The following is a 15,733-nucleotide window of genomic DNA, read 5'->3' on the forward strand; positions in this document are numbered from 1 at the left end:
CAGAGACATGAGTTGTAAATGTATATTTCAAAATGTCAAAGCGATGGCGGATATTTTTCATTGTAAGGCGGGGGAAGTGCCGTTTTTGTATCTTGGAATTAAAGTGGGAGCTAATATGAATAAAATTAACAATTGGCAAAATGTGGTGGATATGTTTGACAAAAGACTAGCATTGTGGAAAGCTCGTACTCTTTCAATGGGCGGTTGAATAACGTTGATTAAGGCTGTTCTCGAATGCCTTCCAAGCTACTACTTCTCCCTTTATCAAGCCCCGATAAAGATTTTAGAGATCCTTGAGGCTAAAAGAAGGAGATTTCTGTGGGGAGGAAGTGAGGAAAAGAAGAAAACGTGTTCGGTGGCTTGGAAAAGAATAACCTCGGCCAAGGAAGATGGTGGGTTGGGTTTATGCCCTCTTAAAGATTCTAATTTAGCGTTTTTATCAAAATGGTGGTGGCGATTCAAGGTGGAAGAGGATAGCCTTTGGAAAAAGGTTATAATGTCCATTCACCATACGCCTAGATCGTGGCCGATCATTTCCCACAACAAAAGGTTAAATGGTACATGGGACAAAATGGTCAAGATTGAAAAGTCATTGGCAACATACCAAGTTTCTTTAACAGATTCTATTAAAGGGCAGGTTGGAAATGGGTCTAAGGTCAGGTTCTGGTTGGATATATGGCTAACGGAAGATAGATTGAAAAATCGGTTCCCTACTTTGTTCTCGTTAAAAGCAAAGAAGTCATGTGTGGTGGCTGATCGATGCATAGTAACGGATGGAAATTACTCGATAAAGTGGAATTGGAAAAGGCAGCCTATGTACGGAGTGGCGGTTAATGAACTGATAGAAATTCTTGATTTACTGTATTATTTCAGGTTTAAAGGAGGAGAAGACAAGTGGGTTTGGGGTGGTGAGGCACTAGATTCGTTCTCGGTGGCAACAATGAAGAAATTATTATATAGAGTTGATCCACCATGTCCGAACAGTATCCTAGATTGGAATAGTTGGGTGCCGATGAAAATGAACGCGATCGTCTGGCGAGCTATCCAAAACAGCCTTCCCACGTGTGATAATCTGATAAAAAGGAAGATTCTTTTTGGCCCGGATATATGTTGTAATTGTTTAGCGGCGGGGGAGTCAGTGGACCATATATTTGTTTCATGCTACGTTGCGTGTGTGGTGTGGCAAAGAATTGGTAGGTGGTGTAACATTCATACTTCCCAAATCAAAGACGTTCAAGGGCTATTAGTGGCTGTCAATCAAGTTCCAGAGGTGGAGCATAAAAGAAAAATGGTATATTCTATTGTAATGGCTGCTATTTGGTGTTTATGGGAAACCCGAAACAAGTTCATCTTCGAAAATAAGCCGGTAAAGATTGATAAAATGCTTGGAGACATAAAGGTTTTGAGTTTCTTATGGATAAAAAATATGGCGAATAGTTTGAGTATAGACTGGAATAGATGGAAATCGATAGTGTTGTAGTTTTTGTTCTTGCTTGTTTGTGGTTCCAGCCCTTGCTACCTTCTTGGTAGGAAGGGTTTTGGTTGATTTAGTTATGAAAGTTGCTATTAAAAAAAAAAAAAAAAGTTGTAAATGTAGATTCCCATAAAAAAGGAGGAGCGTCGTGAAAATAATCGTCTCCTTCCAGTTCCAGTGTCCTCGTAGATATCGCCTCTCATTTAAGTTATTAACACCGCTCTACTCTACTCTACTCTACTTTCTTGTTTCCACCGCCCTCAAACCCCATTACGTTACATAACATTACATTAACCCACCATTTCTCCATTCCAATTCCCCCAAACCTTCTGCAATGGCTTCTTCATTCAGTGTTAATTGCCCCAAAGCATCATTCACTCCTCACCCAAACCCTAAGCTCAACCCCAATCACCGTAACACCACTTCCATCGTCCTCTTCCAATCGGATTTCAAATCCACCCGTGCATTGGTTGCTGCTGGATCATCCTCTCTACAGGTATTCATTCTATTTACTTCGCTTTTACATTCATTCCTTACATCTCACCTTCAATTCATTATCTTAGATTACATTTCTAGTTAGGCATTTTTTTAATTACGACATAATTGAAGCTACCATTCACTTCTTGTCGTTCATACACACTGTGATTTCATTCATGTTTTCACTCACTTATTAATAATCTATCTTACTGTTTCATATGATCCACCCATCGCATTAACTTGACTCTTAATATTCTGATGATGATGACGAAGTTGAGTTATATTTTGACTTCACGATTTGATTATTATTATTATTATTATATGTAGTCATCTAAGAGGGGTCAGAATGACTTGACGAGAGTACCTGCGCAGCTTAACGAGGTGAGCTACAAATATATCATCAATCACATGAATAAACAAATCACTTTGCATTGTTTGTAATATATATATATATATATATTCCCTTTTAATTTTATCTAAACCTCTTTATTTTTTTTTCTTAGACCGCCCTTGAGAAATCATTAAATTCTGCACCGTCAAAGAAATCCGATGAATCAACCAAAATATCTTCTCCAGACACTGCTGTCCCTGATGCGGCATCAATCACCGCATTCATGAATCAAGTGGCTGAGCTTGTTCAGTAAGACAACTCATATCTTTCACGTTTTTCCAATATCTTTAAATCTTATAAAACTTTTAGGCCTGTGAACAAACACGGACATGTGTAACTTTAACCAAACAAACTCGAGCATGAAGAATAAAACGAACATTGTTTTCTTGTTCGTGTTTGTTCGCTAAGAAAATAAGCATGTTCGTCTTTGTTTATTTTTTTTTTGTTAATAGTATAAACGAACGATTCACGAATGTAAATGAACAAACACAGTTGAAAACAATGAACAAGCATAACCTAGCTAACTCCAATTAAGTGTAAGCGTAGACATCAATATGTTGGGCCTAAAAGTTAAAGAAAACCAGACTAATTGTAGGAGTTTGTATGTTAAATAAACTAAGTGTAACAAGCCTAAATATCTTAAAAAGAATATGTAAACGAACGTAAATGAACGAACTTCATAATAACGAACATCAATGGCGTAAAGGAACAAACATAAATAAACATAGATGAACGAATGAGACACGTGTAAAGTGTTCATGTTCGCTGAACGTTCAGTTTGTTACAGTCCTAAACGTTTGTTCATATTACCTATTGGATGCGATTTTTTTTTTTACTTTCAGGCTTGTGGATTCAAGAGATATTGTGGAGCTCGAGCTAAAGCAACAAAACTGTGAGGTTGTTATAAGAAAGAAGGAAGCCTTACCTCAACCGCCAGCTGGCCCAATGGCTATGATGCAATCTCCACAACCTCAGGCTGTATATCAATCACTACCACCTCCACCACAGTCTGCACCGGCCTCTGGGCCCACTCCTACTGCACCAGCACAGGCACCACCCTCACCTATCCCTGCAAAACCTAAATCTTCTCTTCCTCCATTGAAAAGCCCCATGGCTGGAACCTTCTATCGGTCTCCCGCCCCCGGAGCTCCCCCATTTGCGAAGGTAATATTCTAAATGGAGTAAATTACAGATTTAATCGTTTATGTATGTACCAAGTTGCAAGTTGGGTGCTTAATCAATATGAACTACACTGGACATCCTTAAAGTATAAAGGCTGTAACAGATTAGTTCTTTACACAAATGGACGTTAGAACTCTCATTTAAATCCATGTTAAGTGACCAATATGCCTTTACCTAATATAATATATTAAATTATAATTATGGGCATATTTTTCATTTGTCATGGATACTGAAAAACGTCAATTAGTGTAAAGGACTAATTTGTTACAAGCTGCAATTGTGTTTTACATTATAGAATATAGATGTCCATTGTAGTTAATAACGATTAAGGGCCCAACCTGCAATTGTGTATATACATAAAGGATGAAATCTGTAATATACTGTTCTATATATCTGAATACAAGATTTGTCTATCTAGTCCTTAGTTCCTTAATCATGAAGCATTGTGGTTGATTTATTAATGATAATTTTTTATATATGTTTTTCAGGTTGGAGATAAGGTTCAAAAAGGCCAGGTTATTTGCATTATTGAGGCCATGAAGTTGATGAATGAGATTGAGGTAACTCATGATTCTGTTCTTAGTTTTTTATTAGTATTGGGGTCCAAACTGCTGAAAGTATGAGCCTTTATTAGTGTAGTAAGTTGTTTTGATCACTGCATTATTTTTGTTACGTTTTAGGCTGATCAATCTGGAACAATAGTTGATATTCTTGCTGAGGACGGAAAGCCCGTCAGCCTGGATACGGTATGTTTTCTTTACTTCTGTATGGAGTTTTTTACCAAAATGGGGTGGGAGGAAAACGTATTTACCAAAATAGGTGATTTGAAAAGTATTTACCAAAATAGGTATTTAGTTGAAATCTTAGCTTTTATCACTTATAATCTTATTGGATAAAGATAATTCTTATTAAAAAAATCAAAATGTCAATTATTATTACATCCATAAAACTAAATAGCCAGTAAAATGCATTTCATCGATACATTATTATAATATCATAAATATTATAATATAAATATTATTTCATATGTTTATTTATATATCATAAATATTATGCAAAAAATAAATTTAAAATATATAAAATATGATTATAAGTTATACGTGAATGATAATAGTCTGATATATAAATATATTTTATTTAAATATTTCCTCATCAAAATTGATCCAAATAATTAATTAATGCATCTGAAGATGCAAAAATATTTTTTCAAAACAATATAAACTTCAAGAATAAAATTAACGAGTAGACGAAACCCATGCGTTAACGTGATGCGACTGTATTTTTTAGATTTTATATAGCATTATATTTTAAAAAAACTAAATATATTACATAGATTGAAAACAATTGAAAAGAGTACTGACACTGGTTTTGATAATACCGATGTTGGTACCGACGTCCGGTTGATACTGGTTCAGTTCGTGTAGTTAACAGTACGATAACAACATTCGGTATAGTTTACGACATAAGAGTTATCTAACAAACCTTTTAATATAATAATAATATTAATAAAATTTTGAAATCAGTTCTCAAAACCTCATATTTGTTTTTTAAACTTATTAGCTGGATGGTTTATATATATATATATATATATATATTAAGAACAGAGTAAGCTTTTAACACGATGTTATATTACAAAAGTAAACAACTAATTACATTCTTTGAAATATATTTGACATGAACTTTGAAAGGATACGTATATATATATATATATATATATATAAGGTTACGAAACTTATAGGCAAATTAGGTCGAATATAAAAGCAAGTTCAGTATGCTAATGTAATATACTTGACATTTTGATTTTTTAATAAAAATTATTCTTATCTAATAAGTTTAGGAGTCATAAAAGCTAAAATTTCAACTAAATACCTATTTTGGTAAATACTTTTCAAATTAACTATTTCGGTAAATACTTTTTCCTCCCACCCCATTTTGGTAAAAAACTCCTTTATGTCACATATAGGAGTGACAAATTAATCAGGTTCCGGGTTGTCATATTATCAGTTTAGTTAAAATAGTCATGTTTGTGTTTGGGTTAAACAAGATCTTTACTACACAAGATTTATTTCATTAGCATACATAAAACTTGTATCTTTTGTGTTTGCTAATTAAATGAGAGACACGATTGTTTTTTGCAGCCTCTACTTGTTATTGAACCATGATGAGGAACATGAATTGATATGGTGAGGAGTCAAATTGAGCCCTGGAGATTTTGTTTGTTGTTTAGATTTTTATTTGGGGGTGTTATACTTGTACTGTAATTTTATCTTTTACTAATGATTACAATTATGTGTTGATTTGAGTGTAATTGGGGCACCTTGTATAATTCACTAAATAATCTAGATGTTCATCTTGTTGCTTTTGTTAAGTTTAATGTATTTTTCTATCAGGTTTGGACCCGTGGAACTGAACCATGAAACCCTTGGTCTGGTTCTCAGTTCTTGTACGTGAGCTTTCACGGTTCAAGTTCAGGTCCAGGCAAGTTTTAAGCTTCGTATTTTGTTTAAGTTATATACCAACGCGAATATAAATTAGTCTCGTATTTTGTTTCAAGTCATCTTACAAGTCATGCATTTTTTCAAACCAGTAGGACATCTGATTCAACAACAATAACGATTTGGTTATGTAAATGTTGCTAGGCGCCTAGGCTTGTTTGTGTGTACGAGATTACCCACACACTTTCAATTTATATCATTTTCATAATGTATCCTTTCTATTTTGTGTTTTTTTATAAAATAAGTGCATGTCCCAAGTAGACGTGCACAAATCGGGTATTTTTAAAACTCGGAATCAAGTATTTTGAAACCGGTTCTAGTCAAGAACCGGGTAGGAACCGGACCCAACCCGACATGAAAATATAAGAACCCAATGGAACCGGGTATGAGTTATACCTGAAAACCGGGTTTTTCAATTTTTTTTAAAAAATGTGACCGTTGGGAGCCGGTTCCAACGGCTATATAGCCGTTTTTGGACCGTTGGAACCAGTTTTTGAATATATAAAACATACACACATATTATAAATAGTTATGTTAAGTTTAGGACTTGATAAACCACTTCTCTAACTCTAAAACACACTTTAAATCTCAATATCGATTAAACCAGCAGGCAATGGCAACCAACGATGATGTTGTTATGGGCATCGACGCACCAAGATGCCCCGAGGTTTGGGTTCATTATGACTTGTGTGTTATGACCGACTCATAGGAGATGGTGCGGTGCAAGTATTGTACCAAGTTTCTGAAAGCGGGGTCGAACTTCACTCTCCGAAAGCATACCAATAAATATTGTCGTGAAAAAAAAGTTTGGACGCCAACAAAGCGGAAGCGGGAGAGTCATCCGGCTCTGCAACTCTAGCCCCTGCCGCCGGTAATAGAGCTTAATGAGCGTAGAGAGCGGGATAAAAACGACGAACGCTGTTTGTTATTTTAGTTTTAATGTTTAATAATGTTTGTACTTTCTCATTTTTTATAGCGAAAACACGATAAAATAGTAACCAAGTTTCAAGTTTGTTTTAATTAAGTCACTCATATTTTGTTTTGTCTCAATCAGGACACTCAACTTTCAGTTTGTCTCAATTTGGTCACTTAAATTTCAATGTGTTTTAAAACGAGATGGGCAACTACTATATTATCGTAAGTGATATATTTCCTGATAAAAAATGAAAAAATGTTTTTAATGACGTTTTAGTTATCTATGAACATATAATATGAAGGTAAAAAAGATAGTATTAGAACATATATTGATAGTTGAGTGACCTGATTGAGCTAAAATTGAAAATTGAGTGATCTAATTGAGACAAAATTCAAAGTTGAGTGACATAATTGAGACAAAATAAAATATGAGTGACTTAATTGGAATTGTCAACAAAAAAAATGTTCGTAGTTAATGGAATGAAGTGGTTGTTTTTTAATTTAAGAAGAGAAGTTGTTTATTTAAAAGAAACCGATAACACTTAAAAACCGGTTACATTAAAGCTGGTAATAAAAAACATGACTAATAATATTTAAAAACGGTTACATTACAGTATTAAACTATTGAACATGACTAATAATAATTAAAGCAAGACTAATAAAAACGGTTACATGAAAGTTGATCGAGTGATTCGTGTTACATATTACATGACTAAAACAAATAGAAATTAGAACAAATAAAAACTAAACTTATTCAAACGTCTTCAAACTCTTCTTCTTAGTTGTCTTCGTCTTCTTCACCTGATAGCCCGGAAGAAAGCCCTTTTTCCACCTTTTCATCATGAATTGGACGTTCTAGTGGTACTTCATCTTCAAAGTTTGCCTTGTCTTGAATACGATCCACCGCGTTCAAATAATCCAATTGGCAAATGCACATCTCTAACAACTCCTAAGTGAGTTTTGTTCTCCGCATCGATGATATCCTTCCACTAAGAGAAAAACCGATTCCGAATCTACCATTGAAGCTTGGATGCTAAGCAAGTCACGGGCCATGGCAGAAAGAATAGGAAATTCATTTTGCTTTCCTTTCCACCAAGCCAAAAGATCAAGGTTGCGAATGTCTTCAACCGATGCACCTTCAACATAGTTTGTTCCACTATATCGACCAAGTTCACTTGTTGGTGTGTTTCCCCCTTGCCACTTGGTCGTCGACTAACGAACAACATTCATCATATTTATAAGCTTGTCCTTACATGGCCTACTTGTAATTTGCCTCACAAAAGTCGACTTTGAGCTTGGACCATAAAGTCGGAAATAATGATCATAAAGTTCTTGAAGGGATTTGTTTTGGCTTCCGTCGACAACATCAGGTCGATCTCACGCATACCCATGTTGTCACATGTTTCCTCGATCAATGCATCAACCCCAACAACATTTAAATAGGGGTTTAAAACGACAACACAAGTAAACATCAATGGTATAAAGTGATCTTTTACTCCTAGACTTCTTAAAAGGTATAACCTTATTCCTTGTGTGAAGATATAATATGATTCCTCTATAGTTTTTAAATCTAGGAATTTAATCTAGTGATTATAAGTTATTTTAGTGTAATATACTTTAAATTCTAGCTAAATGAATCATGTAGTATTTAGTACTTTTTATTTTATTACTTTATTATATTGTATTTAACTAGTTTGAGGTCCGTGTATTACATGAGTAGTTTCTGAAAATACAATGTTTAATAAATAATCAGTATACAAGAAACAATAAACTCGTTAAACATTATTAATACAGTCGTTGTACAATAGTCTTTAAAACGATTATGGAGTAAAAGATAATTATAAATATCAAATGTTTGAAAAAAAACATAGGTATTAAATTAACAAATTTTGAAGGATAAATTTTAAAAATGGTAACTATTATTTTATTATTATCAATTTGTTAAAATGGGTGAGCTTTAATGTAGAAATGACAGGTGACAAAACTTGTAGCCTTTTATTAGAGAGTATAGATAGATTATTTATATCTTATAACATGTTTCTTTTTTCTAATAAACAACGCTAACACAAAAAAAATACCTTTTAGAGGAAAAACTTACATTTATATTTTTTTTTCCTTTTTTTAAAAAGTTGAATTTTGATATTTACGTAAATCAAGCAAAGGGGATGGATCTTGCGAGAAGTGATATTACTGCGAGAAGTGCGAGAAGTGAAGGTATAACTCCATTAATCCCTAATTTCACTCATTTTCATATGATGTTACATACATATATGTAGGTTGGTTGTATTTATGTCTTAATTACACATTCAAACCTACCTACAAACATATAAATGTACCGAGCCACATTCAAACTTATGTACCTTCACACATACAAACATACATACACATATACAAACATACGTACCTACACACATACATATGCATCTACACAACGCACATACACATAAGAAATGGATTGAAATTAGGGATTAATGGAGTTACACCTTCATTTCTCGCACTTCTCGCGATAAAAAAACTTCTGAAATAATCCAATACCATCAAGCAAATGGACACTAGGGGTATTTCCGTCTGTTCATTACACAAAAATTTAGGTCAACCTGTTAACTAAGGTATTAGAAAATTACTAACTAAATCAGTTGTTGGATCGGTCAGACAGGCCAAATTAACTAAAATGATTATATTAATAAGTTATATATAAATTCATTAAATTATATTATTATTAACTTAAGAACACGTGTGATACGAAAAATGCTTAAAATGAATACTAAGCTACATGGATCAAAAGATTAAATCGATTTTTTCGTTTTTTTGTTTAGTTTTGGTCAGCTTTTCAGTTCTATTTCGTTTTTTTTGTTTACAGCTTCATATCGATTTTTTTTGTTTCGTTTTGGTCGTTTTTCTATTGCGGTTTAGTTTCGTGTCAGTTTTTTTTGTTTCGTTTCGGTCGATTCGGTGTTTTTGTTTCGTTTTGGTCAGCTTTTCCGTTGCATTTCGTTTTTTTTGTTTCGTTTTGGTCGTTTTTCTATTCCGATTCAGTTTTGTTTCGTTTTGGTCGGTTCAGGGTTTTTGTTTCATTTTGGTCGGTTGTTTGGGTTTCGATTGAGTTTTGTTTCGCAAGTGATAGTTTGGGTATTTTGAATTAGTTAAGTTTTGGATAACTTGGGTATTTTGTTTTGACCTTTTTTAACTTATAAATGAAACTCACTTGTATATTTCCAACCAATCCTGACCTCATTGAAAAAAAAAATTTGATCCACCCTAACCCATTTAACTTTTTAGTTTATATATTTTGACCCAAAACAACCCATTTGGGTTGGGTTTGTCACCCTTAAGTATATCCCTATTTTGTAAAGAATTTTATATCAACTATTCAGTGATATTAATTTTTAATTTAATAAAATGTTATAACCCGTTTAAAAGTTGTCTGGGTTTGGTGTGACTCATACCCGTGAGTTCGGGTCAAATGCATGAGAAACTTTCATTTACAAATAAAGTAATTTGGTGACTTGAGAGAATGTAAGAAGCAACTAGAGAGCTTTTAAAAGTTTCTTTTATATATATTTAAGATTTAAGATTAAGATAAAATGATATAAACAAAAGCATAGAGAAAAGATAAAATACAATAATTGTTTAACGTACATTACGTATAAGAATACTTATATTTCATGAAATCGATCTATGAAATTACATCACAAGATCTCGAAATCATCAATACATATTCAATTAATAATTGGTTCACCGAAATAAACAGTTTTGGGAATGTTAATCGTAACTTCTGAAATCTTTTGGACTGAGCTTGTAGAAACTCAAAACTCACACACCATTGACACCAATTGTTGATTGATCAACTTGCAAACAACGTTTTGCTTCCACTTTTGAAGCAACAATATAAGGTCAAATATTAACGTTCTTTGATTTAATTTCGTTCCGTTTCTATTATATATTATTATGTCATTGATCGTCGTTTGCATATCCATTCTGGTACTTATTATTACTTTGCTAGCTAGGGTTAGGGTTATTATTAATTCTTGATCATCGAATATTAATTCAGTGTTACTATTATTATTATTATTATTATTATCAGACAGGATGAATACTAACCCCGAGACGCAAGCGGCATGGAATAACGGTCTTGAACTTGCAAAGAGCCATGGCCATGCACAGTTCACAGCGTTGCATATTGCATCTGCTTTGATCTGCAACCCTAATGCCATATTCGGGCAAGCGGTTAGCAATGCCGGTGGTGCACAGGCAGTTCCGTCAGCTTGCAGGCTTTTCGGTCAGGCTTTGAAGAAACTCCCTTCACAGTTACCTGCACCTGTTACATGTACACCAAGTGCTTCTCTGATGAGATCAGGCAACTCTAGCCCTCAATTTATATCTATCGATCAATTGATGTTAGCTCTTCTTGAAGATTCCCAAGTTGCGAATCTATTAAAAAAAGCTGGAGTTAGTGTACTCAGGGTGGGTATTCAGATAGAAAAGCTTCGAGCCGGTTAACAAGTGATCAAGGTGGAAAATGCAGCTCAGGTGAAAAATGAGCCAGAAGGTAAACCGGTGAACAAGTTGGAAAATGCAGCCCAGGTGAAAATTGAGGCAGATAAGCTTATAGGTAAAGAAGGGAAGAAGGTTGAAAGTGCTTCTGGATATACTAATTTCAAGGCTCTTAAAACCTATGGTCGTGATCTTGTTGAGCAAGCTGAAAAGTTTGGTCCTGTAATAGGGCGAGATGAGGAAATCAGGCGAGTGATAAGTGTTCTATCAAGAAGAACAAAGAACAACCCTATTCTTATTGGAGAGCCCGGTGTAGGAAAGACTGCTGTTGTTGAAGGATTAACACAGAGGATTCTAGGAGGTGACGTTCCAACTAATCTCAACAACGTACGTGTTGTGGCGTTAGATATAGGAGCGTTGATTGCTGGAGCTACTTATAAAGGGGAGTTTGAGGCGAGGGTGAAATCAGTCTTGAAAGAAGTGGAAGAGGCTGAAGGGAAGGTGATATTATTCTTTGATGAGATTCATATGTTACTTGGAGCGGGTGGACCCGGAGGGTCTATGAATGCTGCAAATCTTATGAAGCCCATGTTGGCCAGGGGTCAGCTTCGGTGCATTGGCGCGACCACTTTGGAAGAATATAGGAAATATATAGAGAAGGATACAGCCTTTGAGAGACGTTTTCAAAAGGTTTTGGTGGCTGAACCGAGTGTTCCTGACACCGTAAGCATTCTTAGAGGATTGAAAGAGAGATATGAAGGACACCATGGCGTTCGGATTCTTTATCCTGCTCTTGTGGTTGCAGCTCAACTTTCAAACCGCTACATAACTGGTATGATTCATTTCTTTGATTAGTTTGAACTGGTTTTTGTGACTTTATATTATTTGTTGGAATTTGTATGCAGGGCGCTTTTTGCCGGATAAAGCTATTGACCTTGTGGATGAAGCATGTGCAAATGTGAGGGTACAGTTAGATAGTCATCCCGAAGAAATTGATAATCTTGAAAGAAAGAAGCTGCAGTTGGAGGCTGAGCTTCATGATTTTGAGAAGGAAGAAGATAAAGCAAGCAAAGCTCATCTTGCAGAAGTGAGTTCATTAGGTTGATAGCACACACTGTTAAGTTTTTTGGTTGATTTTATTATAGTGTACTAATGTCTGACCCTTTTTCAGGTGAAAAAAGAACTTAATGACTTGAGAGATAGACTTCAGCCATTGATGATGAAGTATAAGAAAGAAAAAGAACGCACTGATGAAATTCGCAGGTTGAAATAGAAAAGGAAAGAACTGTTGGTGTCACTGCAAGAAGCAGAAAGAATACGTGATTCCGCAAGAGCTGCATATTTGAAATATGAATCAGTTCAAGCAGTCGAGACTGATATAGCAAGAGCTGAAGGTACTGCAAGTGAAAATGTTATGCTGACAGACACTGTGGGACCCGACCAGATTGCTGAGGTTGTGAGTAGGTGGACTGGTATACCGGTGTCCAGGCTAGGAACCAATGAGAAAAAGAGGCTTATTGGTCTAGCTGACCGGTTGCATCAACGAGTTGTAGGCCAAGATCAATCTGTAAATGTTGTAGCCGAGGCGATTTTGAGGTCACGTGCAGGCTTGGGTCGTAAAGAACAGCCAAATGGTTCGTTTCTCTTCTTGGGTCCCACCGGTGTGGGGAAAACCGAGCTTGCTAAGGCTCTTGCAGAGCAATTATTTGATGATGAGAAACTTATGATCAGGGTTGACATGTCTGAATACATGGAGCAATACTCTGTGTCCCGGCTAATTGGTTCTCCACCCGGGTATGTGGGCCATGATAAAGGTGGTCAACTTACAGAAGCCGTAAGGAGAAAACCTCATAGTGTTATATTATTTGATGACGTAGAGAAAGCTCATAAATCTGTTTTCAACATCTTACTTCAAATGCTGGATGATGGAAGATTGACCGATGGTCAAGGCCGCACCGTTGACTTCACAAACACAGTCATTATCATGACTTCTAATCTCGGCGCTGAACATATTTTAAACGGGCTGTCAGGGAAGACAACAATGGTCCATGCTCGTGAAATGGTGTTGCAGGAGGTGAAGAACCACTTTAAACCCGAGTTGTTGAATAGACTTGATCAGATAGTGGTGTTCCATTCGCTTTCAGATGATCAGCTAAGACAAGTGGCTAGACTTCAGTTGAAAGATGTGGCTGTTCGTCTCGCTGATAGGGGTGTTTCTTTGGGAGTTACAGAAGAGGCTTTAAATGTTATACTAAATACGAGTCATGATCCGATACGCATCAAAATCTTGTTAATTGTGATATATACACATCTTACTCCCCGGGTTGGTTTGACATGTAAGTATATGGGGCCCGCCCTATCAGGAGATGGTTGGAAGCGAAGGTTGTGACTGAATTATCAAAGATGTTAGTTAGAGAAGAGATTGATGAAAACTCAACGGTGTACATAGATGCAGGCTTGAATGGTGAGGATTTGAGTTACAATGTGGAGAAAAATGGTGAATTAGGGAATGCTACAACCGGGCACAAGCCTGATATACTGATTCAAGTCCCTACTACACAGGTTGTGAAGAGGATGAAAATCGAGGTAATTGATCTCGATGAAATGGATGCATAATCGAGAAGCACAATTGTTTTGTTTTTATTTAATCTGAGTGCGTAGAATTCTAGTTAATTCATGTTTTGGAGGTCTAGTTAATCTTTCAACATTAGGGACAACTACAAGGTAATGTTATTGAATTGTTTATTATTCTTGGATCTAGTTTTAGCAAATATAGAGAAAGAGTAACATAGAATATGTTTAATAGAGAGTTGTGATTCTTAAATCGCGTAGGTTCAAAGCGTTATAACCTCTAGGGGACGCTTGGTTCGCAAAAGTTTAGAACGGAATTGGAATGTTTTGATGGAACTGGAATTAATGCCTTAAATATTCAACATGTTTTAGTTTGTAAAATTGACATAGGAATTAGTTTGTATATTGACCAGCATCGTATCATCTCACCTTATATTTCTCCATCCTTAACCTAGTCCAGAACTCGAAGGTGGCACCATCTCGCGAATAACTTTACGTCACCCTACAACTACATGTTTTTGTTTGAAAACTCCATCTCGACCTTCAAAACATCTTGTTTATGTGTTCACAGTGACCTCAAATGCAAGCTAGCGAGATATAACTTGTAAATCGGCTTTTCGCTTTTGAGAAGAAAGGATGAGGTTGTTTTCGTAATCTACTGACATGTCTCTTTGCAGCACACACATTGGTACATTGACACATTGTGCTCATCTAATTAACATCCGCATTTTCAATAACAAATGTATACCATGTTATGTATAAAATATAACAAATCTACAAGAAATTGGATATAATAGTTCAAACAAAACATTATGCTTGACTGGGGTTTCAAAAGTTAGCATAAGACAAGATCGCTAGTTGTGTAACTCCTATTAACTTTGTCTTCAAATCCAAGAACTCCAACTAGATCATCCATCCATGTGCAATCTCTAATCTAATAGGTATTATATAGTCAAGATTAGTAAAATACGATTAATGCAAATTAATAAGATCGTTTTAAAACTCACAAGACGTTAATTTAAGGAGTGGGGGTACTCGTTCACCTCACATGTGACAACTGACAGGGCCGGCTTGTGGGCCAGCGAAACCAAACAAGAGCTTTAAGCCCACACTTATGTAAGACCTCTAATCTAACAAAAAAGAACATTAAATATTAATATATTATAATGGGAACATATATTAAAAACAAGATTGTGTATTGGTTTGTTGGTAAACTTGTGTGTTGCAGCTATAGGTCATGAGTTCAAAAGATGTTCTAAGCGTTTTTTTCCTCACAATTGGTATGAAAGGGCAACAAATTCTCATTTCGATTTAGGCCTCCAAAATTGTAGAGCCGGTCATGGCAACTGATATGCCCATGGGTGTACCCATACACGCTCAACAGCTCATACTTTCAGTTTTTGATGCAAGTTCCATAGTGTTCCATACCATAAGAATATGTATATAGGAAGATTTCTTATGATTTTGCACCGCTGCATCGGATACAGGCATTCATATAGAAGAAGAAAATCTTTTTATCTGAAAACAATAAATTTTGACCCATTTAATATCTTATCAGGTTTTCAAAATCACTATTAAACCAGTCAACTCCCAAGTAAAACATGGACCGCATATATTCGTATAGTACTTTCTACATAACATGTTAAGAGCAAGTATTAACAAGGAGATTAAGAAGTGACTTACCTCATTAATTCATGTTTCTCAAAAATGTATTAAAGTTATATTACTAGGCTT

The 15,733-nt window shown here is 35.2% G+C and overlaps 2 protein-coding genes and 1 pseudogene across 3 annotated transcripts; all 3 read left to right on the plus strand.

The window, feature by feature from the left end:
* The first annotated feature begins 571 nt into the window (after positions 1-571).
* Positions 572-1,480, plus strand: LOC143559116 (uncharacterized). The gene has a single exon (XM_077047794.1). It carries the CDS (start codon positions 572-574, stop codon positions 1,478-1,480), a length of 909 nt encoding a protein of 302 aa, XP_076903909.1.
* A 309-nt stretch (positions 1,481-1,789) lies between these two features.
* LOC143559105 (biotin carboxyl carrier protein of acetyl-CoA carboxylase, chloroplastic-like) lies at positions 1,790-5,884 on the plus strand. The gene is made up of 7 exons (XM_077047787.1): positions 1,790-1,970; positions 2,279-2,332; positions 2,455-2,591; positions 3,185-3,506; positions 4,013-4,084; positions 4,205-4,270; positions 5,663-5,884. Exons 1-7 carry the CDS (start codon positions 1,809-1,811, stop codon positions 5,684-5,686), a joined length of 837 nt encoding a protein of 278 aa, XP_076903902.1. The 5' UTR covers positions 1,790-1,808; the 3' UTR covers positions 5,687-5,884.
* Positions 5,885-10,874: 4,990 nt separating this feature from the next.
* On the plus strand, positions 10,875-14,204 carry LOC143559106 (chaperone protein ClpB1-like; annotated as a pseudogene). Its single transcript, XR_013139875.1, has 5 exons — positions 10,875-11,398; positions 11,519-12,260; positions 12,334-12,515; positions 12,600-13,704; positions 13,770-14,204. The product of XR_013139875.1 is annotated as a chaperone protein ClpB1-like (transcript).
* Positions 14,205-15,733: the final 1,529 nt, after the last annotated feature.

The sequence above is a fragment of the Bidens hawaiensis genome, unplaced genomic scaffold, assembly GCF_021521415.1.
Source record: "Bidens hawaiensis isolate Kalapana, Puna unplaced genomic scaffold, B.hawaiensis_p1.1 tig00019700_1, whole genome shotgun sequence".
NCBI classification, from domain to species: Eukaryota; Viridiplantae; Streptophyta; class Magnoliopsida; order Asterales; family Asteraceae; genus Bidens; species Bidens hawaiensis.

Coding starts and splice junctions, on each gene's coding strand:
- LOC143559105 (XM_077047787.1), top strand. CDS start 1,809: ATGGCTTCTTCATTCAGTGTTAATTGCCCCAAAGCATCATTCACTCCT. Junction 2,333..2,454: donor TACCTGCGCAGCTTAACGAG/GTGAGCTACAAA, acceptor TTTTTTTCTTAG/ACCGCCCTTGAGAAATCATT. Junction 2,592..3,184: donor CAAGTGGCTGAGCTTGTTCA/GTAAGACAACTC, acceptor TTTTACTTTCAG/GCTTGTGGATTCAAGAGATA.
- LOC143559116 (XM_077047794.1), top strand. CDS start 572: ATGGTCAAGATTGAAAAGTCATTGGCAACATACCAAGTTTCTTTAACA.